Source organism: Penicillium subrubescens, assembly GCF_028828155.1.
Source record: "Penicillium subrubescens strain IBT 31985 chromosome Unknown utg000002l_segment0_segment0, whole genome shotgun sequence".
Lineage (NCBI taxonomy): Eukaryota > Fungi > Ascomycota > Eurotiomycetes > Eurotiales > Aspergillaceae > Penicillium > Penicillium subrubescens.
The window spans coordinates 2,059,407-2,086,600 of record NW_026643152.1 but is presented as its reverse complement, the minus strand read 5'-3'; the positions used below and the strand labels follow the sequence as shown (position 1 = coordinate 2,086,600).

Here is a 27,194-nt window from a genome sequence, read left to right as displayed (position 1 = left end):
ATAACATCCCAAAGCGAAAGTCCTCAACTCGAAAGACCAATTGGCAGATAAAAGATTATCAATCGGGGATATCGATGAAGAATAGATGGATTTTGGATTGTGCGAGGAAGCTCAGTTGCTCAAATGATACTGGCCAAAGAAATCAAATATATACTCGGTGGCGTTGAAGACATACTTGCCCAAGGGACACTGAGAAGCCAATCTCTCATAATCATCATTGCCCAACGTGGAGGGCCAACAGTGACCATTGTCTCCCTCACGATAGTGCTGCACAATACCAGTCTTACCAGCGCAATCCCAACTGGCATGCTTGACGAGAGGCTGCTGGAAAACGGTCTCATTCTTAGCCCACTCGGCATTCGCGCCACATCCATTGCGTTCCGCCCAACCGTCGAGGATATCGATGACCGGGAGCTTGGGGTGTTCCTTTGTGTTGCCGTCAATGGGAGCGGTGGTGTCGATAGTGCCATGGAATTCAAGAAACGGGTATCCTTCTTCACGCTTCGCGGGTGCACAGGGGCCTACACCGGGGATATCGTCGGTGTTATACCAGGCACCGCTCACAGCAGCAAACGCAGCGAAGCGGCTACCAACGGTGGCATTGCACGCGATCACGCCGGTAAAGCCTCCGCCATTTGACTTGCCGGCCGCATAGACTCGCCGAGTGTCAATGCAGAGTTTCTCTTCCATATGGGTCAAGAGATCATTGGTAAAGTCCAAATCATTCGGGCGCGAGGCATCAGCGCTGGGGTTGGACAGCCAGTAGCCATTCTTGCTGTTGGGATAGATTGCAATGCCATTGGGGTTGAACTCTGGGTTGGAGAATTGCGATAGTGATTCTTCTTCAAGCATATCCCGGGATGCACCATGGAAAGAGAAGTACAGCGGCGTTGGCTTGTTTTTGTCGTAGTTGGCCGGGATGAAGAGCTGGTATTCACGATCGGTATTTGGCAGACGCAGGGTCTTGCTTTCACCAGGGTTGGGGAACTTGGACGGCATATCTTTGCCACAGCCAGAAGGACTGGCGACACTCATGCCAGCCAATACACCAAGGGAGAGAAGGGATGGGAGGTGCATCTTGTTTCTTGCTCCTAAGGGTGAAGATACAATCAATGGAACCCAGGCGAGGGACAGTGCCCCAATTATAGCACTACTTGAGGAGTTTCCCAAAGTGTAAGGTTACAAGAGTTGATCTGGTAAAAGATCAGTTTATCAACTCGTTGGAGACAACCTGAACGGCCCGTCAGCACCACTTTCTCAACAAGAAAGACTTGCGTTCTCACGTTTTTCGGCCCCGCGAAGGATACAGCCCTTGCGGTCCCAGCCACGACTCGGTGTCTCAGTCAGCACTATCCAAAATCATGGGACACTAATAAACAGGCAGGGCAGTGCAATTGGAGTTATATTTTCGGAAAACCCCCATGCAACAAGTTGAGACTAACCTGATCTGCAGAAGAAGAGACTGATTGTTGATGCTGAAAGTGGAAACTGCCAAATCCATTCTGGCCCCAAGCCAGCAAGAAGATGGATCTACAGAGGGATGCCACTGGCTGATCTCTTGCTTTCTGGATGCCATGCCGCTCCATGCCACTGACTCGTGGGGGCTAGGGCCGGGGCCATTCCGTCACTATATGATAAGCTGCAGATGCCGAACAACCTGCTCTGATAAATGCTTTGAGGATCCCTTCAAGGGTCGCAAGACTGCCATCATCATGGCTACTGAGCCAATACTATGCTCTTAAACCTCAGTCCTCATAGTGTTATCGCCGTGGGTGTACTGCTTTCTACGCTAGCCTCGGTCGCCGTGGGCCTACGATTCTTGACTCGTCATCACCTACGAGTGGCTCTCAGAGAGGATGACTGGACTTTTTGATCTCCGCAGACTTGTTATGGGGACTTGGAATCACAGACATTGCTGGCGCAGCGTTAGGGGCGTTGGATGCTCATTCGGAGCGGCCAGGTCCCAATGCGCCTCATCAGAATACAATTCTTAGAGGACCTGAAGATGAGGTTGCCGAGCAGGCATGCAATACACTAATTTTTCTATTCTCATACCCTAGAGAATGCACTGACTCGGCTTAGATTGTCCTTGGATATAGTATAGTTGAAACGATCACCTTCGGAGTGATCAAGATTAATGTACTCCTAGCCCATCGGAGGATTTTTCGAGGCAAAGCCTTCAATATTGCCTCATTATGCATGATTGTGATTTGCACCTTTCTAGCACTTTCATTCTTGATCTCTTCGGCCTTTCAATGCCACGTGAGAAGTTGGAGTCTCAAGTACCTAGACTGGTCGCATCGAAAACACTGCATCCAGGCAGAGATCTCGTGGTCTGGCTATGCTATCCCGGACGTCATTACCGATTTTATTCTTTTGCGTTCCCCAATACTTCTGGTCTGGAAACTGCAGCTTTCAGTGTCGAAGAAAATCAGCGTGTTATTGGTTTTCCTTCTCGGATCTCTCTCTACTGCAGTTGGAATCACCGGGATTGTAGTGATTTTGTATTTCACCCACGGTATATATCTTCACCGCTAGGGTGCAAATGAAAGCTAACACCTGGTGCAGGCGCATCTAATGGATACCGAGACTTGCTCGACACCATCGCGACGGCTCTAATATGGAGTCTGGTGTAAGCGTCTGTGGCGATCATTGCAGCCTGTCTGCCCTCTATCCGGCCGCTGATCCACAGATCCTCAGCCAGCCTCGGGAGTCATACGCAAACTTATGATAGCAACCTGCTCTCAAAGCCAAGAGGCCCCTAACTCCTGGTACATCCGACGATGTATGACTTTGACGAAATTAATGACAGTCAACAACTGACCTGTCCATTAGATGCGAGGCGATGGCCACAATGAAACTGTGATATACTATGACATGATGTATTCCATAGCAACCCAAGACTCTGGAATTGTTCTAAATTCCCGTAATCCATACAGATCCATTGCAAATTGAAGACCGAAGTGAAGCTGAATTACCTCTGGGGGAGCGTGGCAGCAGCAAATCTATTGACTCTGTATAACGTCCCAAATGCAGTGTGACAAAGTTATCATCGGCTTTTTATTCCCTAGACACAATTTACCACTTGCTTAGATACCTTTTATCGATGTATAAAAACTGCTCCTTTCCCAAATTTCTGCCATTTAAATAGCAGCTAAAGAGCAAGTTCCAACTAATCAGCAAAAGGCAACATGAGATCTCTAACCTTCCTTCCTCTTTTCCTCTCCTTGAGCTACTGCCTGGCACCCAACTCGATCTCCAACCAGAGGCCAGAGAAGATTTATGGGATCAGTATTGTTCTTAGCCTGTCTCTAATCAATTGTAATTAATATATCCTGACTCACCTCTTAAAGAACGATCTTCTCATCACCGCCCCAGATGCCGAAACTGGAGAGACCACCTACTATGGCTACAAAGTGCCTGAAGAAACTTGCCAAGAAATCTCAGATCAATCGTGCGTTAAGTAACCACTCAAGCTTTACCAACACGAGTCCTCTAACTCCCTTATAGCCCCGTAATTAACGAAATACGACTGAACCCCGAATCACGACTAATCTGTCGTTTCTACCAGTAAGTTTCTCCATGTCATGCAGAACGTACCCTAATTTTGATACGAAAAATCTTCAGAGCGCGGAATTGCGAGGGTGTACCAAGGGTCCAACTCTTGAGCTGCAGTGGACCCGATTTTGAGAGAAACGAAATACTCTTGTCCCCCCAATGTGAGCATGAGTACGCATGTGCTGGAGTATACCTAGCCGGAGAGTGGGTCCATGGCTTGTGGAAGGTTAGCAGCAATCAGGGCAGTGGAGCTAGCGTAATATTGGATGGATTATTGAGATCTCTGTGAAATGCAACGTCAACTGCCGTAGACCATACACTACCAGCCAAAGAGTAACATGGTCATCTATGCAGTTTTCATGGAATCAATGAAAGAGCTATGCCAGCACAACAGAGGTTCATTCCGTCTTCCTGCAAGCAGAGAGCAGAACCCCCAAATTTATACATCCTACAACACACAAGGTCCGTAGACAAGTCGTATATTTCATCTAGTGCTCGTTATTCTCCATCACAAGGAAGTTAATCCCACAAGACATGCGGCGCCATCCCTAAGCTCAAAAGAACTTCCCCAATAAGCAACAACCAATCCTCGTATCAAACCACCCCATCCAACGCATACCATGCATGCAATACACCTCGCCGAAACTAGTCGAACACAGACACCAAAGCAAGACACGCCAATTATCCCCAACACCAGAAAAGAAGGCAAAGACAAGCAGAAGCAGGATCAAGAATCGGACCGGCCGAGTATCGGATGAATCCAAGTTGAAACAAGCGAGACAAGAGGTCGTAATCGTCTTTTCATTCCATTTCTTACATGATTCCAAAACACCCGCGACTAAACAAAAACATGTAGATTGCGCGTGCGTGGGAGGGCTAAGGTCATTCATCAAAGAGTACAGGTCGGGAAGGGGTAATTCGCGGAATAAGACGGTGCTAATACCATCTATCCACCACGTTCGCCAAAATCCCGCGCCCAATCCTCGTACTTGCGTAATCCATCTGGTGAGACACTAGGTCTAATAGAGTACAAGCTTGCCTCGAAATCTTCAAATCTGATCGGGCGAATTTGATCCATGGGAGTGTGTAGGAGGGCTTCGCCGAGGTTGCGGAGGGGTCCCATTGCGGCGTCTTTGGCGAGGGCCGTAATGTCGGAGCCAGAGAAGCCTAGAACGAGTGTTAGAAATACATTCAACAAATTCTAAAGAGTGCATGCGGATGGTGAGCGTTTACCTTCCGTGACATGGACAAGGACCTCGGTATCCTCATCACTCAGCTCATGGTGCTGGTGACTTAATAGCTTGCGCAACTGCTGCTCACGAACATGGTGTTCTGGAAGGGGAATGTATTGTCTCCGCACGAATCGGCGCCGTGCAGCCTCGTCAATATCCCAAGGCATGTTGGTTGCCGCCAGGACCAGGACACGACTCGCATCGCCTTCTTTCTTATCGCGGGCACTCTGCTCGCGGCCTGCCGCAGCACGCTGAAGATCCGACCACTGAATCAAGAACTCAGTCTTTGATCGTCGAGACGCTTCGTGTTCGGAACCGGAAGATCGGGCAGAAAGCAAGGAGTCAATCTCGTCGACGAAGATGATGGAAGGGGCAAGAACCTTGGCGAGACCGAAGAGGGCGCGAACGAGCTTTTCGCTCTCACCGTGCCATTTGGAGGTCAAGCTGGATGAGGAGATGGAGAAGAATGTTGATTTGGATTCCGTGGCTACGGCGCGGGCGAGCATGGTCTTGCCTGTGCCTGGGGGACCGAAGAGAAGCATGCCACGAGCAGGTTCGCGGAGGCCTGAGAATAGGTCCGGCCGAAGGAATGGATATACCACTGCTTCTTTGAGTGCTTTCTTGGCTCCCTCTAGACCTGCAATATCGTCCCAGTGCACCTCATCGCCACGTACAACAATGTCGTTGAGGATCTGCCGTGCGGACTGTAGATCCACGCCCTTAGGCAGCTTGCTCAGAATCTTAGTGATATCGTGGCTGTCAGCATCCTCGTCTTCGTCTTCTGCTTCTTCTGACGATCGCTGCTCCCAAGATTCTTGGTCACTCGAGGGAGGCGTCTCTCGCCGCTTTACTGGAGGCGGCTTGCGTCGCACTGCACTGCTGCTTTTCGCTGCTGAGATGGACATCCGATCAACGCCACGCTGAACATCGTCACTTCCTGAGGACGGTGACATATAGGCTGACTGACTGGTCGGAGCGACTCCCGGCGTTGACTTTGTTCGGGACTTGCTACTTGAAACATTGCCGTCCCGATCCTGCCGGGGCGTCGTTGGTCGAGAATTGCCTTCTGATTTCGTAATATGTGTGATTCGGGGCGGAGGTGGAAGTGATGTCCTTAAGCCAACAGGCTTAGGCTTTATTGATGGCTTGGGAGCAGGCGAAGATGTAGGCGTGGGTGTAAAGTCCCTCGGATCCGGCATAGTAATTGAACCCGAAGGAGGACGAGGAAGAGGCCGCCGGCTTTGAGAAGGAGGCTGAGGTTTTCGCGGAGACATTTCAGCGGAGATTCTGGGAGACGGTCTGCTCGGTGATGATGGAAGATGAGGCTCTCGCCAGTTTGCCGAGGGAATCCGATCTGCCGCAGAATCCCTTCGTGGAATATCTGGAAGTTTCCTCCCCAATGATACAGGTTCATCTCCAGAGCTGGTCCTCGGTTCTGCTTCGCGGCGAAAGCTTGGGTCGCTGGCTGCCATCTGACGCGACGAAGCCAGCGTCGCATCGCTGACGGTCTTCTCGCTCGACGGAGTCCTATAGATATTGCCCCACGCCAGTCCTGCTGCTTTGGATGCGGCCGGCCGCATCTCCTTCTCCTTCTTCTTGGCGCTGACTTTGGACTTCTTCCCATTTTTCTTTCCATCCGTGTTCCGTAGCGTCGTCAGCATCGTCTTGCGTCGTTCTGGGCTGGACCCTCGAGACTTGGTCTTTTCGGACGAATTCGAGTTAACACGTAGCGCCGGTGCGTCCAACACTGGACCATCATCCTGCAACGACTGTGATTCGGAGTGGGAGTTGCGTTTGGCCATGGATGGAGCGGAATGGCGGCCTGGTATGGCGGCGGGCTTGGAGAGGTCGGTGTAGCCGACGGCGGGGATGGTACCGTCTCCGATCCAGCCGGGCTGGTTATTGGACGAGGAACGGCGTTGTAAGATGGCGGGGAACTTGCCCTTGACTAGGGTGGCAGGCTCTTTACTCCCGTTGGCCTCGGCAGACTCCTTCCGGCTTTCGCGCAGCGCTTCGAGAAGATCGACTCGCTCGCGGCATTGAACCTCAAGCGCACGGATAGAATCCTGCAGGGCCCTCTCCGTTTCAGACTTGGGGGTATAGTTCGAAGGTACTCGACGGGCATTGTGATGGTAAATGGTTTCAAGGGCGGATCTCCAGGACCTCAATGCCTCGTCTTCGTTGTTCTGATGTCATGAGCGATTGCCCGTGCTGCCCTGCCCGATCGGGGCTGGGGGAATGAAACAACTTACCTGACCCTCGAAATAGACTGCGGTTGAGCAGGCGAGATAACATTCATCGTATGTCTTCTGCAGGGAAGACGCGGGCCGTGGGCGCATCATTGGGAAATTGCAAGCCCGCACCCATTTCACTGCAGACTAGTCGTTGGTGGTGGGGAGGAGGCGAGTCTAGTTGAGGAGGATGATCTCCCGCGGAATTGTGAGGGGGAGGAGTTTTCGCGTGACGTCGTCGGGTCGATGGTTACTGCATGCGGACTGGACAAGAATCACTCGACCATCTCCACTAGTTCCAAATATTGGGATGTTTTTTGATGTCTTAGAAATGGACATCATTCATCAAGTGTCTTGGATCAGAGGGTTTATTATTAGTATGATGGGTCTACACTGACCATTTATGATTACAGTCCCAGCTCAACCAAATGAATAGGATACTACACTAGCGAAGAGATGGCAGGAGAATAAGCCTTTCAGGATGGATTGACAGGGTATACCAAAGAGGGATATGAATAGCCTCAAACCCCTGCTCTCGTATTCGAACGGGGCATATTAAGTATAGTAACAATACTTGATGCCTACAGAGTGATTGTTCTTGCGGGGAAACTTCAATACACAATACAAGTAGCATTGGTTATTGCATTAATTACACGCTAGTACAATTTCGTACCCTAAGTGCATCGCGTCGCGACTCTCGAAGGCCACCACGGGGTGAAGAATTCCAACAGGTCAGATTTGAATCAAGCCCGTCAATATAGCTGACAACTCCCAGCACTCTGATATACCATTTTCACACCAATATTCTTCAAAAACCCGTCTCGGTACTCCTATCCGCAATGACAGACACGACTGAAGATCTCACCCAACTCAACACGGCAATTGTCCGAGTATCGAAAGAAGTCCTGATATCACTGCTCTGGAAAATATGTGAAACGAATCCATCAGCTAGAGACTTCGCGAAAGGCCATCTCTTTGTCCACGAAAATGAAGTCCCTCAACCAATGCCAGCAACTACTACTGGTCCCAAGAGGATGAGAACGCGCTACGCGAACTGCATCAATTGCAAGGAAGAGTTTGACGTCTCCGAAAATACTAAGAAGAGCTGTTCCTACCATCCGGGTACGTATAATAATCCCGGTTACCAGCCTACCTGATCTTTGCCCAAGCTTAGAGGTTACACTTGTGTCGCTAATGAAACGTCAGATCTTGCCATGCCGGATTATGACATGTGGCCTGACCATGATGAAAATTGCCATGGACCGATTGACACGGAGGAAAATCAAAGAAATTATCCAGGATCGTTCATCTATCAATGTTGCGAACGCTATGGTGATGAAGACCCTTGTGTTACGGATTGGCATAGAGAGCGCAAGTACGATTATGAGACCGCGAAAAGGCAGAGGTTCTAAGCTGGAATGAAAAATCGTTGGATTTTTTTTCGGAATCGTTCTGTACTAGAGCTGATGAAATACTCAATTACTCACTCCAAACAAGCAAAGTAAATCCTTTCGGATATCACATCTAGATTCCTCGTGGGGAACGTCTATCAGTACATGTAAAAGTAGAGAAGAGGAAACCAAAATAAGAAACGAAACCATTAACAAACAAAAGACGTATATCGATGCAAACAGAGTGGAAACCCCCAGCCCCGCGCGCATGAAATCAAAAACCCGAGGTTTCCACGTTCCAACGCCGGTAACGAAGATAGGACACACACATCGGACGGGGGGAGGGCGTCGAGAAGAAGAGGATGAGGAAAGGGAAAGGGCAAGATAGAAAAGAGAATTGACGAGGTTGGTCTCCAGATTACAACCCGTCCCATTCTCCAAACTGTACATTCATTACCCGCGTGGCTTTGGTTTTCTTGAAGAGGGGAAGAGATTCAGACAGACAAGACCAGAACAAGAAGACCGATCAAGTTCTTCCAACCCCAGATGCACACCGCATCAAGTCAGAATTGAATGGGCACTGCCGGTATCTTTCAAGACTCTGTCAGAAAGGATGCGGAAGAAAGCCCATGTCGCCTCAGGAATGGGGGTCAGCGAGGGAAAATGTATTATGTGACGTTCATACAACACGGGATATTGCACGGTGGGAGAAAATGGTGGAGAGCGGATCGGGACTGGGATTCAAGTCGGTTGGGTAGATAAAGAGTTCGGGGGGTTGAGAACTCTCCGATGGGAGACGTTTATTCGGAGAGGCCCTTGAAGTAAGCCTTGGCCATCTCATAAGACGTCCTATTTTCCAAAGTCAGTACGCAATACTTCACCAACCACGAGAAACAACCAGAACAGTGATACGTACCAGCAAATAGCTGTGCTGGGCATGGTCGAGATAATACGCGGCCGCATGCCACGCAGGAAACCCGCCCAGCCAAACTGGCGCTTGATGATAGCCGCCGCATTGAAGAGACCCCGAACGGAGCGAATTTCCTCACTCTCGGCAAGACCACGGGTCTGGAGGAGGGTCTTCACTACGTCCAAGGGAGTGGTGATACCGGCGGCAAAGGCACCAGCGAGACCACCGGCCATGCAGTGGGTGAAAGGATCATACTCGCCCTTGGGGTTCATGACCTTGGAGATGGACTCGTATGCGACGAATTGGGTGGCGGTGAAAGGCACGGTCATGCAGAGGGTAGTAGGGTAGGAGATATAGAAGGCTTGGAGACCCTCGGTGCGGTAAACGGTTTTGGCGCATTGCATCAGACTCTTGTGAACGGATCCGTGGACTTGCATTCGTTGTTTGATGACTATTAAATTCCAAATTAGTACGGCTCTCGGTCTTGTTTGCCTGGAGACCACTTACCATCGAAGGGGTTCATCAGCGCATCACTAGCGATTGTCGCAGAAGCTCCGCTCAGAGCTGGATTTCCACATTAGTCACGCGACACCAAAAACGAAGTGAGGCACGAGTCTCATACCAGCTGCCAAAGGATGGTGCCCGTCATCCACATTTCCACCTGCCATTTCTTTCACAATCTCGTATGTGCCAAAGTAGACCGCGTGTGCAGGACCTGGAAATCTCTCATCAGTGTCCGTGTCCCACTCGACCCTAAATCTCCAAACTCATCAAAAACATACCAGCGCCAACAATCACACTCGACACACCCTTCCATAGTGTCCGCCAGCCCTCAATCCGATAAATCGTCGAAACCGCATTGGTCAACCCGGTGTAGAGGCCGCCCGTGGAGGGATGCAAGATTTGCATGCGAGTCTGGTAACAATCCCCAACCTCGTCAGTTAAATGCGCTCTCACCGATTCCCACCGAAAAACAAGAAAGAAAGCACATACCTTGAGCAAGTCAACTGGGTACATCACCGAATGCTCCTGTAAATTCCGCTCATCAGCTCGTGTTCCCCATCATCTCTACCGCCCGACAATTCCCCGCCCAACATACCGCTATCCCTGCAAAAGCACCGGCAAGCATATTGTGACCGAGGCCATAGTTAGATGGCAGAGCCTCATAACTAGATAGTAACAAGATGAATTAGCTCATTATCCCTCGCAAAGTCGGCCAGTCGCCCGAATCATCCCCAGAAAAAAAAGGGAAAAGCGGCGACAGGTATTCTCCCACGGCCTCCAGTGAGCCAGATCGCCCGCAACACCACACACACAATTCAGCCACGGCGGAGCACCAGAAACCGATCATTCGATCAGGAATGGATACCGCGCACTGCAAAGCGATCATCCACCGAGCCCGCTGGGAGATACTGGTCGCCGCGGAGATAGTGCCTGTTGACATACTCATATTCCTGCTCGGAGGCCGCCATGGAGCTCCGCTAGCTCGAGCGCAGCGGGCGCAATTCGGGAAAAGAGGAGGAAAAAGGTGAAGAGCAACGTTGTAAACGATGAGGGTCGGAAACCGAAGTGTTGTCGCAAAGGAAAGAAGCTGATCGGGGCGGCGCTCGTTGGAAGAGGTTCAGCCGGGGGTTCTCCGTGGAGCAAAGCACCAAACAGGTACGAAGTAACAAGATTTCTCGTGGCTCACGGGAAGCACGGGGGGATTGAAGAATCAAGAGAGGAGAGTTATGTAAATGGAAGAATTAAAACAAACGAAGAATGAAAAGACCTAAGAACAAAGACTAGGACAGTTCTTCTTTTTTGTTAGGTCGATTTTTTTTTTCGGAGAGCCCGGAGAAGAGGAAAGGGAGATAGTTGGAGTTCTAAAGACCTTAACACAGACCACCACCATTCACCAGTCCGCCACACTGGTCGACCATCGCTAGATTCCACAGCACTTCTCGTCTCCATTCTTGTTCACCTCCGCCTTCTCTACTTTATTCTAACCATGACTCTACACAGAATACCTCAATCAACCTATCTATGATCTTAAATCCTAGTTAATCATGTCCGTTCTCTTGTCCTTCTCATCGCTGCCTGTATCCCCGATTACTCAGAAACCCGAGTCCAGAATCCCCGACCAACGTTCCTCCAAAGATCCGATGACGGAGCTTACCTAAGAGAGGCCCGGGACCGGAACTACTTACCAGATCGGGCCGCCGGAGATCTTGGCACAACCGAGGGAAAGCCGAGGTACGTGTCCATAACTTACCGAATACTTGTCTCCCACGCTCAAATGACCTGTAAAATGAAGTACCCACTCGGTACTCTGCCCGGTACCGAATTATCAATCTGATAAGCCGCCGAAATGAAATCACCTGAACAAAGGGACCGCCCCCTTCCTGTGATCGGTTTAGTGTGTGCTGGGGCACAGAATTACTGTACGTGCCTAGAGTGGACCACCCATTTTCATATTTTCCAACCAGATGGATCGGATGAGAACTGTCGAACCCTTCCAGAAGAAGATGGTAGATCCACCGTCCGTCCCCTTTCCCCTACGGAGATCGGCTGGACTTGACGTTGGACGGAACGAGCATGTGGCCACCAGAGAAACAACAGAGCAAAACAGTACAGTTTACAGCGGCGCCGGCAGATTTTCCCCGACGCCTATCAGGAACTTTATGCTTTTTCCAATCATTTTTATCTGTCATTCTACTACATAAGAATTCATCCAACCATGGTGCTTGTCCAGCGGCAAAAGGCCACAGCCCGACCACGCGACTCCGCGGAGCGGGCTGCCGAGGCCCGGGTGTGTGACTAAACTCTGTTGGGCCTCGTATGTATGGAGTTTAGAGCTGCCAAATTGCCGATATTGTACGTAGTCGAGTTCCACATGACGGTCAAATTCCAGTAAGGTGAGCATGCTTCCAATAGTGCCGGGAAGTATTGTTATATATGGAGATGTGACCAGGGGAGACTCTCCTGCAGAGTGGAATACACCACTAAGGAGCCCGGTATGATCCGAAAGGAAACTACCTGGAAACCTTACATACACTTCCTTCCTATATAACCATCTACAGCATAACCTACAACACACGTAGCATCCAAGTAATATGATGATTCGCTAGCTGGCTATGGAAAGCAAAGGTGAAACAAAGAAAAGGACATATGTGATCTGCCTTGCCAAAAACCAACACAAATGATCCCAACCCCATTGCGCCGCGACATGGTTTTTCCATGGAAAGAGAGAGGGAAACAGGGGAGACAAAGGTGGGTGGAGTAGATGTCGAGGCTGTCGAGGAGGTAAGATGAAGAAGATGGGGAGATAGTGATGGGAATTCGAAGTGAGGGGTGAGTAGAATGGGTTAAGGGGTAAAAACAATGATTCGTTCACGTGTTCAAGAAGTCTCGTCTGCATCGGCAGTCGTGTCGTGGGATCCCGTATATAGGACTGGCGAGAAATCACCACTCGACGTTGAATGACCATTCTCCTGCGAATCGTGTCAGTAATGATCATAACAAAAGGAGTCCAGGGAACACGCCGTTCATCCACTCACCATTCTTCAAATTCTCGGCTGTATCACTCAACAAGATAACCCGCCGCTTATTGCAGTAAGCCGTCTTGTCGAGAATATCCACCTTGAGCTCGGCCAGTTCAGGCACGGGCTTCTCAAACATCTCACTCAGACTCTCGACCGCCATCTCCAAATCCTTCTGGTTATCTTCGAAAATCTCCGTGAGATTATTCCGCGCTAGATAAAATGCAAATGCATATGTCCACTTCAGCGTCTGGCGGCACTGTTGAAGAGCCTGTGAGGCGGTGTCGAGGAACTGCACTTCGATCCAGGACAGACCAGACGCAGACTGCAGACTGGTCATCTTCTTCTCGGTCTTGAGGTAAAGATCCTTATCCAGCTTGGCGGACTGCTCGTGGTTCGCATACCGGTTGTAGTAATGCAGGTAGCGTTCCAACGAGGCACGAGATTTGGCCTGCGCACCGCGAGCATCGGACCCAGATTTCTCCTCGTATCGGTTGCAGTTGTACCAGCTGGTGCCGTGCTCGGACCAGAGACCCATACACATCCAGCAGAACTCGTGCTTGCACTTGCGGCAGGTCATATGGTTGCAGCCGCCGTTCTTCTCGATCGTGGACTGGCACTTGGGGCATTCCTTGGTATTGGCAGATATCCAGTTGGCGGTCTCGGAGTCATCCTCACACTTTTGTAACCACATCTTGACTAGTGTGCATGGGGTGGGTTGATGATCGTTCAGGGTACAGCCGAAGCAGAACTCATGTCCACAGCGGCATCGCACCGTGGGGACGATGCGGCGAAGATCGCGGGCCTTGACGGAGCAGTCAACCGCATATTCGCATTCAGGTGCCGGGCACCACCGTAGATTATCCCTATCATCCACGTAGGTCCTGGTAAGAAGCGTGCGGTACCTATGTGTAAGAAGCGTCATGTCAGTTCCAAAGTTCGATTCCATTTACATCTCCCTCTGAGATGCAAGGCTGACTTACCGTTCCTGCAAGTCCTCGGTCACCAAAAGATCTAGAGACTTGGAGTCCACTATACGATGACAATTCTCACCGGGGCACTCGATACGAGCAGCCTCGCCCTCTTCCTTGATCTTCTGTCCCAAATACTGCCGATAACAACCCACACAGAATCGATGCCCACAACGCATCGCATAGCTCACTAGATCATCCCCTTCATCACAGCAGATGTCACACATGAACCCAGGGATAACCTCTGTCCGCGCCGTGCCTTGCGAGCTTCTCCCGAGTCCAGCCTCTTCGAGCGTCTCATCCTCATGCTCCATGTACCCCTCGATCAGTTTTTCCTTTTTCCATCGGGCGAACCGGAGTAGGATAGCCGCCGACTCTGGCGGTAACCCGAGGATAGCAGAAACATCGTTGATCTGCACCAGCTGTTCATGATCGATATCGGAGGGAGTCAAGACCTTGAACTTGACCTCGTATGGTTTGCGCTTTTGCGTGAGGAGATCTTTATCGTCGGAAAAGCCCGTATCTAAGTCGCTGAAATCTAAACTCGTGACAAGTGAAAGAGTCAGGTCAGCAATAATCCTAGGACATCATCCTTTTCCTCCGATCCTCGAGATCATGTAGATCACACTAGGAATGCTCTTCTTTGCTTCACGCACCTTCACCCAAACTCTCATCATCACTACCCTGTGTATCCAGAAAATCATCCGGACTCGACACATCACTCATAAAATCATCATCCGAGTCCATGCTGCCCGCAGTCGTCGCCGGCGTCGCGATACGACTCTTCTTCGGATTCAAGCTAGCGTCACTAGTCGAGCTACCCCTCTCGGTATCCTGGGAGGTGACCGTCACGGAAGAAGTGTGCTTGGAGCGTGACTTGGGGTCAGACGCAGCGGTAGCAGCAGTGGCGTTTCCGCAGTGGGCAGCCTTGGTGGCGGCTTCGGGGGAAGACTGGTCGCTGTCCGCAATCGCCGCCTCAGCCGCCTTTCTCTTCCGCGTGAGGCGAGGCGTGGTGAAAGGGGGGTGCGGCAAAGGTGCCGACAATGGTGGGGAAAGGGAGGGTTTTTGAAGGTAGGGGGAGATAGAGGGGAGGGGGTTCAAGACCAAGGGATCGGGGATCGTTGGTAAACCAGTTGAGCCACAACGTCACTAGCAAAATTGGCAGACGGTCGCAGAGACCCAGAGACCCAGAGGGACCAGACGGGAGGGACTTTGCCTGTTGTTTCGGGTGGGGAAGGGGGGCGATCGGACAGAACCGTTCACCAAGAAGTTAAGTTACTTGGGTCACTTACTAGACGGGGTATGTGATTAGGCACCTGATGAATAATAGTTAGCTAGGTAACTAAGTAAGTTAGTGGAAAGGAGTTGATTAATAATGAAACGAAGAGTCGTACACCAAAAAAATGAAAATCCAACGTAATGATTTTCAGATCAGACCTGTCTTCATGCCTACCATCGCCCAAAGCCTAGAACGAAATCTGATTCGCGAGGCTGAAAAGTGACCTGCAGATCCTAGGGCGTGGCGCCTTACGGCTGCCTACCGTCGAATCAATGAGTGCAAGATTAAGGGAAGTTGCAACACAAAGGAGTCATAGATGTAAAGAGTGTAAAGAAGATGGAGATTCAAGTCTTATTTGAGTCAGTCATTCATTTGCTGATTGTTCAACGGGGGTTACCATGCTTATTATTGCCAAGCGTTGTCCACTGGTCCAGCCAAAATGGAGAGCCCTAATAAGCTAACAAGACATACTTACCAACTATAGTAACTTATGTACCTTGTATGACTGACTACAGCCATACTACTCTAATCAGCCAAGTATGCAACCTCGAGGCATACAGCAGCATAAAACAACTACAAGAATACGTGTTTGCATCAGAATCCCAATTAGGCAAGATTATGCCCACGCTTTAGGTCAAGCAATCAACTCCCCCCCTCCGATGGCCTAGTTGGTATCCACCATAAATTGGTGAACCATAGGTGTGCCCTGGAGGAAAGGGCAAACAAAAGAAGAAAGTACTGGGCCAGTGTTGACGCTCCGAACTCCACGGACGGCCGGGCATACCCCTAGGCGGGGGGAGTTCCTTTTTTTTGGAGATTTCTTTTTGGTAATTTTATTTTTCTAATGATTATGTTCATCTTAGACTATTATATTGTATTAATTATAATTCTTGAATAGCCTTTTTGATAGTGTTAGAGGGTGTAAAGGCCTGTATCAGGCGGCACTGAGGACTGGCGATGTTCTTCAATGTCCTCGGATGGTGATGCACTAACAGGGCGAAGTATATAGGGAACGACAAGGGTGAGGGTTCGATCCATGGAGGTGGAGACATAGTCAGGTTAAGTTTTTCAAGGGAATTTGCATGTGGCCAGTGGGATATGGCATTTGAGGAATAGTATGAAAATAATACCTCTGTCCCAGTTTTAACCTCAAAATTGTATGGTATATGAAAGCATCTACTCGTCATCACTCTCCTCCTCCTCCTCCTCCTCCTCCTCCTCCTCCTCCTCCTCCTCCTCCTCCTCCTCCTCCTCCTCCTCCTCCTCATCATCATCATCATCCTCTTCACTACTCTCCTCCTCAGCGTTCGCCAACCAATCCACAAACTGCTGCGTCTGAGCCCGCACAGTCCTCATCTCCTCCGTACTACTAGACCGCTCATCATCCCACCACTGCTCATAGGCCTCCTCATCCACCAGCTCCAGATCATACAGCTCCTTCGCCGTAAACAGTAGGATACTAGCACCCTTGTTCCGGTGCACCAGATCCTGCTGCAATTGAAGCAGGAAGTCCACCTGGTCCTTCTTGACCTCCTTTTTCCGGTCGAATAGAGTGCGGTCCACGACCTCGCGGTACTTGGTGAAGACCTCTTTCACGGCTTCACCGGCTCCCTTGCCGCCCTCCATCAATTGTTGGATGTACTTCATGAAGGAGGAGACCACGGCGCGTCGAACCTGCACATCGGAGGCGTTGGTGGTCATACGCAGACTGACTAGCTCGAGCTGCACCACGTCGGCGGATGTGCCCTCGCGCAGACTGTCAAAGACACTGACAGAGGCGTCGTGGTGGAAGTTGTCCTGCTCTTCGCCATCCGAGAAACTGGACCGCCCGGATCGGGGCCAGGATCCTTCGGAAACCTCGGAGGACAGGGTGGAAATGGAGGCATTGGATAGTGAAAGACCCGGCATGCGGTATACTAAGCCTGACGAGGCCACACTGATATCATCTTCCTCCTCTTCGTCCTCGCCATGAATAAACTCGTAACCTTCGCCGCCCTCACCAACAACCTCGGGGTCACTGGTGCCCACGCTCCCATCAGGCCGAGACCGGGTGATGCGCTTGCCACTCTCGATCTTCACACCATCGGCGATCTTAACGCCGTAGGAGAGAAGAGCGCCCTGCGCGATAGAACAGTTCTTGCCAACTACAACACCATCGGCAATGATAGCCCCGCGGACATCCGAGCCATCGCCGATCACGACATTATCCCAGAGATACGCGCCATCCAGCTGGACATTCTTGCCAATCTTGCAGTTCCGTCCGAGGATTGTGCTGTGCACCGTTGTCCGGTCGCCGATGCTAGTACCCCGACCGATCACAGTACGTCGGCCGAGCACGCACGAGCGAGCCAATGTGACGCCCTGCTCCTGGTACAAGTTGCCCTTGCGGAGGCTGTAAGTATGTCCCGGGAGGAGATTGGTATCCGGGCACAAGGGGTAAGCCCAGCGAGAGACAATGTCCTTGCTGACAGCATCATAGGCCTTCAGGTTGCGTACCCGCGCGGCGTAGTCCTCTTTAATGATGTATGTGTGGATGGTCTTGCCGTTCAGCTCGTAGTCCTTCAGAACTCCGTACAAGTAGTGTTTCCGGGGTGACTGGTAGTCAAAGCTGTCGGACCACAAGCTCAGCACATCAGGCGTACAAATGTCTATGCTGCAATCAATCAAGTCTTGGCGGATATCCAGTTCGGGTGTGGACAAAATGATATCAGAATCGATGTTCAAGCGTGCCGGGTGCTCGTCGGAGTGGTGGTCGATCTCCTCGTAGTGCAGACAACGATCCTTGGTTGGATCGATCACAAAGACGGGGGAGATGGAGGAGGATTTGGCGCGGTGGTTGCGGCCCGCCTCGCGGAGGACCATTGTCATAATGGCGTTCTTATCGGTCTCGCGACGCTTGCGGTGCTTGGTGAGAGCGCCCTCAATGGGCAGGTTGCTGATGACATCGCCGCTGACCACGATGAAATCACCAGTGATGAGATGCTTGCCGTCGAGATCGCGCATGACATCACCGACGGAGGTGGAGGTGGACTTGAGGAAGGTCAATTGCTTGAAGGGTGAGGATGGAGCCCGCCATTTCGAAGTACTGGGGTTAGCGTGTTAGCCGTTTCTTCCCCTACCGCATGACTGGGTATAGGGTCTGTACTTGATGTATTTCTCTAGCTGATCTGAATGAGCGCCGGCATATAGAAAGACCTCTTCGACGCCTGCGTTCGCGAGGAACTCGAGGGTGTATTCGATGAGTGGGGTATTGGCGAGAGGGAGTAGACACTATTTTCGTAGAAGTTGCTGGTCAGCTCTGTGTTGTGTGCAACATGGCTTTTCCATGTACGCGCTTATGGTTGGAACGCCGCATGGCACATACCCGTGGCTTGTCGCGAGTGAAAGGCTCGAATCTGGTTTCGAAAGTATCGGCAAGCACCACAGCCTGAAGTGTCTCCTCGACCTCATCCGCCTGGTTCTTTGGCTTCGAGCCACCACCCTTTTGCTTGGCGCCCATTGCTGCTCGGAGATCCTAGAGCGCAGTGTCAATCAGGATGATTCACACAGGAGCCGCAGCAGTTGAATCACGGGATAGTATTGAATTGATGTCGGATGAAAGGCAGTCGTACCTAATATTCAAGGATCACAGAATGGCAAAGTAACCGGGACTGAATCGCCAAATTCGCTCTGAAATTTGCTGTAGCTCACAGGTCCAATGTGACTCCGCCATCAATGAAAGGCACAAAAAACCCCGCCAAGCCTCGGACTCCCACCGTGTTGCCTAGTTTGCACTGTTTGACCTGTTTGTGCGGTTAATCTCGAAAAGGTTTTCACGTGACTATCATGGCGCAGGGGCCATCTCACCAGCCACAAGCAGCCGCAAAAGGTCCAGATGGTCCAGAACTTCCTGCAAGGCCTGGGCCCTGGTGGACTCCTTTAATTGCCCTACGACGATGGAATTTGGTCTAGACGCGCCTACAAGATGCCCCCTCAAGATCTCGGGTTCGCCCGACCGGCCCTCGTGTGTGGGAATGCGGGTATGGTGGAGATGGCTCGGATGGTTCGTCAGAGGTGGTACGCGGATAAAGCTAGTAAAAGTCAATTGGTCCCATTGTGATACTTTGGATGCTAATGAGTACAGAGTACTTTGTATGATGTTCACCGGAGAGAACAACCTGGGTGGTAAGATCTACCGAAAAACCCCTACATGCCTTGACCTTGCACCATTCTAGTCTAGAGCCGACGAAACTCAGTGCGCTGAAGAGCTTTTCAAGCTGCTCAATCTACCCCTAGATACGAGGAAAACAGGGACACGCCCCGTTTGAGTGGCATATGTAAATGTGTGTATTGTATGTACCTGGCAAAACAATCTCCCCAGTAATGGATAGGGTAAACAAGTGTATATAAGAGTCCAGGGGTGGGTCGACGCTGACGCGTGAATCGAAACCGCACTAATTCGCCACCCAAAATCAGAAACCTTGGAACAATAATGAAAAAAGACAAACACCATGACCTGTAAGGGGTAGAACGACCGTGACCAAGGCAACAAGACAAGCTGAGAATGGCGAGCAAGCAAAGCGAGCAATATACGATCAAAGATCTCATTATAGACAGTGGGAATCGTAGGGTAATGAACAGAGAGAGAAGAAGAGGAAGAAGAAGATGAAGAAGTGTATGGATTACGGAAAGGAGAAGGACAGGTCTTGGTCTTTAGCCAGGTCGCCCAGCTTGTACGGCCATCATCGGTTGAGGTTGAGGGTACATGCGCTGTCGTTTGACATTCGGGTTTTCTGTGGCACTGGCCATCTCCGACATTTGCCGACGATGCTGGGGCCGAGGAGGGGCACCGCTGGAAGGAACAGTAACCGGGGGCGGCGCAGGGAACTGTACGCCGTTTTGGTCCACCGTATAGGCTCCCGGTGGTGCGCCAGGGGCAGCCACGTACTGTCCCGGGACCGCGGTTATGGGTTGTGGCACCGGCGCCATGCCATGGAACTGACCGGGTGATTGCCAATTGTTCATCGATCCAGCCGGAGATTGACCAGGGGAGCTGTTATCCTCTTTGATTGATTGCGTGGCCGATGTTTGAGCCGCCATTGTCACTGCTACTGCGGTAGGTGGGGCAGCTTCGATTCCCTGCGCCATAGTCTTGAGATGCACCAAGTGCTTTTCCAGCATACCGAGAAGACTCTTGCGGGTGAAAGGTTTTGGTAGAACGTCATCCATACCTATTAGTGCACGTTAGTTGAAATTCTACTTGTCGATGGAACGTTGAAGATAAATGTCGCTGCCTTACCATGTTGGAAGTAGAGTTGAATATCATCACTACGGATGTTAGATGTCATGGCGATGATAGGAGTGCGGTCGAATTGGCGAATGAGATGGCAGGCGGATACACCGTCTAGGTTCGGCATGATGATATCCATGAGAATCAGATCGTATTTCGAACCGCCTTGCATCTTGTTTACAGCCTCCAGACCGTCGAACTAGTAAAGAAGGTTAGAGGTTTGCTATAGCGAATTGTGCCGTAAAGGCCATCGTCGGACTTTCCAAACATACCGCAGTATCAACAACACAGTTGAAAGAGTATAGGAATTTGCCGCCAATCTGTCGACAAGTCGCGTCGTCCTCGACCAGCAAGATTTGCGGACTGCGCACCCAACCGGGATCGACGTGGGTGGTCTTCTTCCGGTTGCCGTTGTCTTGGTAGCGCCGAGCCTCAGCAGGATCAACCTCTGGCTTGGCGGGCATGGGGTAGGGCACGTTATTCACGTGGTCGCTATACATCGGATCGATACCATTGGTGGCACCCACAGGGTAAACCACCTGTTCCAGGTCGCCGCCCATCTTGGGATAGACCATCGCCGCAGGGTTTGGTGGTGCGGTAGTCACTGGACGAGCAATTGCGACCCCATTTCGAGTCGTGGGATCCATAGGGGGAGCAGCCACCGGGACTGCAGCCGCCTTTGTAGGATCGTTGGCCGTCGGATCCACGGCCGCCAAGTTGAACTGCATCTCGGAGTTCATGTCATTCAACAGCTTCGATGCCTGCTGGAGAGGCGAGGATGGCTCGTCGTCCACGGCCCCGACCTGAGACGGGCTCACGCCCTGTCCCTGGAATGAGAGAGCCTTGCTGTCCCTCCGTTGGCGCGCATCTACCGAGAGCAGGTAAGTCATGACCTGGTGAATGACATTCTCGTGGTTCAACACGGTCTTCTGTACCCGCATGACCTCCTGCAACATGAGCTGATGATCCACTGTGAGCTGAGCATAGCGATCGGAGAGATGTTGGATTTGCTGTTGCTGGGCGACAATCTGTTGGTTGAGCAGGTCAATTTGTTGCGTGGGAGCGGCCTCGTCGTTGGTCTGGGTCTGCTTGCGGGGGGCAGGGGCCTTGCGGCGAATATTGTCTAGCGAATCCTTGCTGTTGGCTCGGAACTCGGGGTGTTTGAACTCCCATGCCTATTGCGATGTTGTTATCAGCCAGAGCCGGAATGAGGGTTGGCGGGTGACCCTATCAGGGGGGTATTCCCGGCGGAGACGATGTAGCGGTAAATGGACTGTAGCCTTACGTTTTGCCCATACGGTGACTGGCCATTCTCCTCGTTGTTCTGGCGGACCTTGTGGAAATCGTACTTGTTGAGTTGGCGGACGAAACTGGCAAAGTTGCTATGCTTGAAGTGTTTTGGTAGGATGGTCTTGGTGAATTTTTCGCACTGAATTCAAGGTCGAAGTCAGTCTCAAGAGATCGCGACCGTAGCAGACAAGACCAGGGGGGCGCATTTACCTCGAGGACTACAAAACTATCCCCTTCATCACCCCATCGTACGATGGACGCGTAGGAGGGATCCTCCAGCATCCTGCAAGCTTGGTCAATACATGGTCGGAAGATTGCCGCGGTCGGCGACAGGGATGTGGTTCTTTGTGGCGGGCGGGTTGCAGGTTGCAGAGAGGAGCCCAGACGAGCAAAGAGGGGATCGCGCAGACTCACTTATACAGTTTGCGCACCTAACCATGATTACAACAGTATTAGCAGAGGCATAAGGTTAAGATAAACGAGGCTTTTGAAGATCATCACGACATACGAAGTCGCTGGAGTTCCCAGCGGGGGCGGGATTCGACGAGGTCTGGCCACCCTCCATGCTGGGCTAGACGGGTCGCGACCGGTCGAACGAGCAGCAGGCTGGACCCGGAGGCGGGCTGGCGGGTATACAGGTAATAAGCAATGCAAATCCAGCAAGCCCGGGGAGACCAGAAAGCAGGAATAGTATACAAAGCCCAGTCGCGTAGGGAAAGAAAAAAGAAACGAAGATGGGAGGCTGCGAAGCAAGCCGGGGAGTCGTTGGGGGGGTGTGGAAGAGGGAAAAAAAGAAGAGGAAATAATAATTTCTGATCAGAAGCGAACGGAGGTACCGCCTCGTTCGGATGACTACGAGGGGGGGGAGAAGAGTAGGTAAAGCGGGTAAAGAGGAGAGAGAGACCAACGGACACCTAACGAGAAGACATGATTAATGCTTATAGAGAGGATGATAATCGAATAATACTGTTTGAGCTGTTTGAATTCCGAGTTAATTAGTTTCGAAGTTATCTGGTTTCTTCCAGGTATCGTGAGGTATTTGAGGTGGTTTTAGACTATTTCATGAATTGCCTGGGTCCTGTGGAATGATGCAAGGAGGAGGTACATACAAAACTAAAGTCTACGTAAATCTCCTTTGTATTGATCTCTATTGTTCCAGCCCTACTCCGTATATGTTTGTCTATTATTATGGTCTACGATCAATCTCGACTTATCTCTCCCCCCGATGGATACAATCGGTACGATCCCCCCGAAAGTAGACAAACCTTCCTTCGACCCTGCTGCTGCATGATGAAATCCCACCTCATTCATTGGTGAGAAGATGCATCCGTTGACATACGATTGTCAGTGCGCACGAGTTGGAGGGGGCCACCCATGCATTATTGTGACATTGTCTGGCCTCGAAGCTCCTCCAGAGACTGCATGTATACGTTGTATCTGTCGTGGTGTCGCTCGCACTTCAGAGCCCTGAGGGGTCATCCATGGTCCCATCTGGGAGCTATCGAAAAGATTCCGTCCCGAGCGAACCATCAAACTCAAATGTCAATGATTTCCGTTTCAGACGTTTGGTTTCTCTACCCGAATGAAGATGATCCCAATCAGACAATTGGAAACCCGATCAAATAATGCAAATGAAAGCTCCACCGCTCGGAGGAAATCCTTGGGAAGTGGGAAACAAAGTGTGGATCATTGATTTTTGCTGGTTCCCACACGTCCGAGCTTCGTCACTGGTGGCTGTTTCTCCCTAGTGTGTGCTGATGTGCTCCATAGTGTTCACTTTTGGTTGGTGAACGACGGAGTCGTTCCCTCGATGTGTTGGCCAGAAGATCGGGGAGGATAAAATAGGATGTGATTCTTGAATACGGAGAGATCCTCATGAAAGAAGATTCCCAGGCCACATATCGAGTCGAAGTCGTCATGAGGCATTGTCAACAGTGACAGGCACCAAGGTGAGCATTCGCAAGATAGTGGACGGTCTCCATCAACGGGCCAAAGCGCCCTGGTCGGCGATTCTACCGAACGGGCTCGTGGTATATATATTGTACCCTTCAGTGCTCGAGGAGTGAACCATAGCAGCCTAAAGTAATGATCAGTGCATGGTCTCATCGACATCAGATAGAATACTTTGTACTCCGTAGATTAAAGCATAATAATCCTCCAACGCTGGTCCCCAAATAATCAGGGGAAATGGCTTCTCATTTAATGCAGGGCTCCAACGGGCGACGATCGCCCCCAACGGCCGATGACGAAATCACCAGATCTCCAGAGCTCCTCCTCCGCGCAAAACATCAACAACGCGACGTCTCTCCTTCCACCCACGCTTCCTTACCCTGCTCCCTCTGAACCCCCTCCTCTTTACTTTGATCCAGATAATCTTCAATTGATTATCATCATGTTCGTCCGCCGTGTTGCAACCACTCTTCCCCGCGTGAGGGCCGCCCCCTTCCACAGCACCTCGCGCAACCTCGTCCAGAAGGGCGACGCTATTCCCAACCTGGATGTTCTGGTTGAGAACTCCCCCGGCAACAAGATCAACCTCGCCAAGGAGATCAAGGGCAAGGCTGTGATCGTTGGCACCCCCGCTGCCTTCAGTACGTCAATTCGGACCTCACCATGAATGGTCTTTCGAGAGAGAGCTTTGTTGTTGACCAATGTACCTTGTTTTACCTTCTAGGCCCCGCCTGCTCTAGCACCCACGTTCCGGGGTACATCAACCACCCCAAGCTGAAGGAGGCCGGCCAGGTCTTTGTCATTTCTGTCAATGATCCTTTTGTGTAAGCTCGAGCTCGCGATCCGGTGGACACAATTGGGATGAGAAAATGGGGAATGGAAATACAGGTGGACAGATCGCTAATGCGCATTAATAATTCAGCACCCAGGCTTGGGGCGTTTCCCTGGACCCCCAGGGCAAGAGCGGCGTATGTCTCCATACATCACCCCTTGGAAGCCGTGCATTTGTGACTGACACGATCCTCTCAATTCAATAGGTCCGCTTCTTGGGTGACCCAACCGGCAAGTTCACCGAGGCTCTTGACCTGAGCTTCGACAGCGCCGCCATCTTCGGCAACAACCGCAGCAAGCGGTATGCTCTGCTGGTGGAGGATGGCAAGGTCAAGGAGGCCTTTGTCGAGCCCGATAACACGGGTGTTAACGGTAAGCGATCGCGCAATTGGATTGTCGGTGTCATCGTTGAGAGAATCATAAAGACTAACATTATTTGAAATTAGTCTCGGCTGCCGAGAAGGTGCTCGGTTAAATTAAGCTGTTGTACGAGTATGGAGTATGAAATAACTAGATTATCCAATAGTGCCCTTGCATATAGCAATTGATCGACGAGAGAAAAAGCAAGTAGCCATTGAGGCTTCAAAATTGGAATTGGAGCTTTCAAGCTTTGACACCGATAGATCAACACATATCCACCCCTCTGTAGGGACGCTGTGAATAGGACTCCTTTTAGAGCATGGCCAAGGATTTTCAAATCCCGAATTTTTGGGTATCTACATATGAGTATAATATTGCCGTAACCATAGATCTCGCTCTGATTATATGCAGTAGGCACTCCAGATGACTTGCGCTATACGAGCGCAGTACTGTACATTAATCCATTTGTACGGTATCAAAACTGGCGGCGGTCTAAGCGCGAGAGACCAAAAGACTGGGCCGTGCTTGTGAGTCGCACGACCGCTTTTGATAATACCACGACGGCTAGCCATTTCAAGTTAGCGCAGATCTACGATACGACCCGCGTTTTATCGTATCCTAAATACGTTCAAAATAGAGCCCTAAATGACTTTTCCAAAGCAAACAATGTAACTTTTTCGGTGAATCGGAGAGTAGCGTAACTAAACAATATCTCAATAGCTATACGATTCTCAAACTAAGCGAGAAGATTCTTCTAGGATAATTAGTCTATTTTTATTTGTTCTCATACATTCAAGAATATCTAAGGTGATTCTAAGCAACTTCATTCAAACCTTATATTCAGTAAAACTCAGCGCTTTGTAAGTTACCACAACAAACAGGAATGGTCTGTAGTCAAATAGATACATAAGAGTGGACCAATTCCACAATATCAAAAGATATATCCGTGAATGCACCTCAAACATGTAATATCCTGTAGCTCAAGAAATGGCACTTTTAGAAAATGCACACCTCTGGCCTTCTTCATACTCTTACCATCCATCCTCGTAATCCATCACTCACTGGGTAGAGAAGTAAGCGATGTTATTGGTGAAAACACCAATGTTATCACTATAAGACGCAAGGCTCTTTCTATCCTGGTCCACCAATCTCTTGGAGCCAAGGACATTGAGGTTATAAACGGAAATAGCCGATTGTCCCTCAATGCTGAAAATGGAGTTTTGGCAGTTCTGGGGACCACCGTAGGCGGAGCAGGCTAGTTGTTGACAGCGTTAGTATTTAGACAATAATCGCCCTTACATCGGCTCGGGGCAGTGAAACGGAGCGGGGTGAACTTACTGGCATCATAGTTGTTGAAGAATGAGTAGAAGCCTGCACCGTAGACGTGGAGGTCCTCGGAGTCGATCACACGGAGACCCCAGCCAAGAGCGCAGTTGCATGAGCTGACGTTGCAGGTGGAGGCAAAGTCGGGGTCGTGGATGGCTGGGTTCGAGAGTTGAAGGGTGTCAGGGCGGTTGGGGTTGGGTTAGTAGTACCTGCAGATTAATTTTGTGAGAACACCATGATAGTAATCGCCTTCAGGACTGGCAGTGGGTTTGGGTTGCCAATCATGTCGTGTTGTAGTAGTCAAGAGTGGCGCCGAAATCACATACGAGCCCGAGGGGAAGTACACGACTGCGGGCGTGACCGTGCTCGAGAAGCAGTCCTTTCCGCAGCGAGTACCACTGCTGATGGCATTGTTGATCGCCTCAGTGTCATCCGTGACACTATCACCTAGTCTTGATATTAGCATGGGACAAGTAAAGCTAGCAAAAACGACGCAATGGGCTTTTATGCATATCCTTGGCTCCAAAGTCCTTGACATTGCGGAGAACCGTATCCAGAAGGTCCCAAGGGCGAGATGCCCTGGTACTTCACGGACTCCATCCGGAACCCGGGTCCATCCCGAGCTACAATAGAGGAATCACGGTAGTGAATGTCCTCATTTCGAGCGTATATGCCATCAACAGCGGGCTCTGCTACTGGAATTGCACCAGCAGGGGACAGGGACCCGAGTAGAATGGTGAGCGGGAGAAGAGAGGAGATATGCATTGTTGCCAGATCACAAGTCTCAAGCGAATTGTGGTAGGCGACAGTTGTGTGCATGATCATGAAAAGTGAGAGGCGAAGGCCATCTTTATATGTCCTCGAATGGTGAAAATTCTGGAGATTGATGCGAGATCGTCATGATCCTGAAGAGTCCCCAGCGCTGAGACTGCTCATCTCCCTCTGGGGAACAACGATTCCACTCCGCCAAGAGCTCCTGGAGATGAGGGCTATCAGGCCGCGAGTGACTGTGCCTGACATGTAGATGAAAATTCATATAACTGCCGTGTTAAGGGTCCCATGGGATGCGGAATCT

The 27,194-nt window shown here is 50.7% G+C and overlaps 11 protein-coding genes across 11 annotated transcripts; 4 read left to right on the top strand and 7 right to left on the bottom strand.

Annotated features, from left to right (window-relative positions):
• Positions 1-111: 111 nt before the first annotated feature.
• Positions 112-1,077, bottom strand: N7473_002140 (CE1 family esterase; the record flags this gene model as incomplete). The annotated part of the gene is made up of 1 exon (XM_057148080.1): positions 112-1,077. The coding sequence occupies one exon, from the start codon at positions 1,075-1,077 to the stop codon at positions 112-114; it is 966 nt and encodes a 321-aa protein (XP_057011734.1).
• Positions 1,078-1,732: 655 nt separating this feature from the next.
• On the top strand, positions 1,733-2,082 carry N7473_002139 (uncharacterized protein; the record flags this gene model as incomplete). Its single annotated transcript, XM_057148079.1, has 2 exons — positions 1,733-1,826; positions 1,883-2,082. 2 exons carry the CDS (start codon positions 1,733-1,735, stop codon positions 2,080-2,082), a joined length of 294 nt encoding a protein of 97 aa, XP_057011733.1.
• A 113-nt stretch (positions 2,083-2,195) lies between these two features.
• On the top strand, positions 2,196-2,731 carry N7473_002138 (uncharacterized protein; the record flags this gene model as incomplete). The annotated part of the gene is made up of 2 exons (XM_057148078.1): positions 2,196-2,518; positions 2,590-2,731. The coding sequence occupies 2 exons, from the start codon at positions 2,196-2,198 to the stop codon at positions 2,729-2,731; spliced, it is 465 nt and encodes a 154-aa protein (XP_057011732.1).
• Positions 2,732-4,083: 1,352 nt separating this feature from the next.
• Positions 4,084-7,132, bottom strand: N7473_002137 (uncharacterized protein; the record flags this gene model as incomplete). Its single annotated transcript, XM_057148077.1, has 3 exons — positions 4,084-4,725; positions 4,792-6,976; positions 7,043-7,132. 3 exons carry the CDS (start codon positions 7,130-7,132, stop codon positions 4,505-4,507), a joined length of 2,496 nt encoding a protein of 831 aa, XP_057011731.1. The 3' UTR covers positions 4,084-4,504.
• A 728-nt stretch (positions 7,133-7,860) lies between these two features.
• On the top strand, positions 7,861-8,433 carry N7473_002136 (uncharacterized protein; the record flags this gene model as incomplete). Its single annotated transcript, XM_057148076.1, has 2 exons — positions 7,861-8,143; positions 8,228-8,433. The coding sequence occupies 2 exons, from the start codon at positions 7,861-7,863 to the stop codon at positions 8,431-8,433; spliced, it is 489 nt and encodes a 162-aa protein (XP_057011730.1).
• A 779-nt stretch (positions 8,434-9,212) lies between these two features.
• Positions 9,213-10,794, bottom strand: mrsA (putative mitochondrial carrier protein; the record flags this gene model as incomplete). The annotated part of the gene is made up of 8 exons (XM_057148075.1): positions 9,213-9,261; positions 9,329-9,773; positions 9,830-9,886; positions 9,945-10,037; positions 10,105-10,237; positions 10,316-10,351; positions 10,422-10,491; positions 10,769-10,794. The coding sequence occupies 8 exons, from the start codon at positions 10,792-10,794 to the stop codon at positions 9,213-9,215; spliced, it is 909 nt and encodes a 302-aa protein (XP_057011729.1).
• Positions 10,795-12,766: 1,972 nt separating this feature from the next.
• N7473_002134 (uncharacterized protein) lies at positions 12,767-15,270 on the bottom strand (the record flags this gene model as incomplete). The annotated part of the gene is made up of 5 exons (XM_057148074.1): positions 12,767-12,795; positions 12,862-13,748; positions 13,827-14,352; positions 14,471-14,804; positions 15,268-15,270. The coding sequence occupies 5 exons, from the start codon at positions 15,268-15,270 to the stop codon at positions 12,767-12,769; spliced, it is 1,779 nt and encodes a 592-aa protein (XP_057011728.1).
• Positions 15,271-16,269: 999 nt separating this feature from the next.
• N7473_002133 (translation initiation factor eIF2B catalytic subunit epsilon) lies at positions 16,270-18,592 on the bottom strand (the record flags this gene model as incomplete). The annotated part of the gene is made up of 3 exons (XM_057148073.1): positions 16,270-18,178; positions 18,239-18,363; positions 18,458-18,592. 3 exons carry the CDS (start codon positions 18,590-18,592, stop codon positions 16,270-16,272), a joined length of 2,169 nt encoding a protein of 722 aa, XP_057011727.1.
• Positions 18,593-19,785: 1,193 nt separating this feature from the next.
• On the bottom strand, positions 19,786-22,217 carry skn7 (uncharacterized protein; the record flags this gene model as incomplete). The annotated part of the gene is made up of 7 exons (XM_057148072.1): positions 19,786-20,303; positions 20,372-20,561; positions 20,635-21,537; positions 21,648-21,791; positions 21,863-21,935; positions 22,067-22,083; positions 22,161-22,217. 7 exons carry the CDS (start codon positions 22,215-22,217, stop codon positions 19,786-19,788), a joined length of 1,902 nt encoding a protein of 633 aa, XP_057011726.1.
• A 1,677-nt stretch (positions 22,218-23,894) lies between these two features.
• N7473_002131 (peroxiredoxin family protein) lies at positions 23,895-24,908 on the top strand (the record flags this gene model as incomplete). Its single annotated transcript, XM_057148071.1, has 5 exons — positions 23,895-24,243; positions 24,327-24,426; positions 24,525-24,570; positions 24,640-24,805; positions 24,880-24,908. The coding sequence occupies 5 exons, from the start codon at positions 23,895-23,897 to the stop codon at positions 24,906-24,908; spliced, it is 690 nt and encodes a 229-aa protein (XP_057011725.1).
• A 943-nt stretch (positions 24,909-25,851) lies between these two features.
• Positions 25,852-26,938, bottom strand: N7473_002130 (uncharacterized protein; the record flags this gene model as incomplete). The annotated part of the gene is made up of 4 exons (XM_057148070.1): positions 25,852-26,048; positions 26,132-26,275; positions 26,354-26,566; positions 26,668-26,938. 4 exons carry the CDS (start codon positions 26,936-26,938, stop codon positions 25,852-25,854), a joined length of 825 nt encoding a protein of 274 aa, XP_057011724.1.
• Between the last annotated feature and the right edge of the window lie 256 nt (positions 26,939-27,194).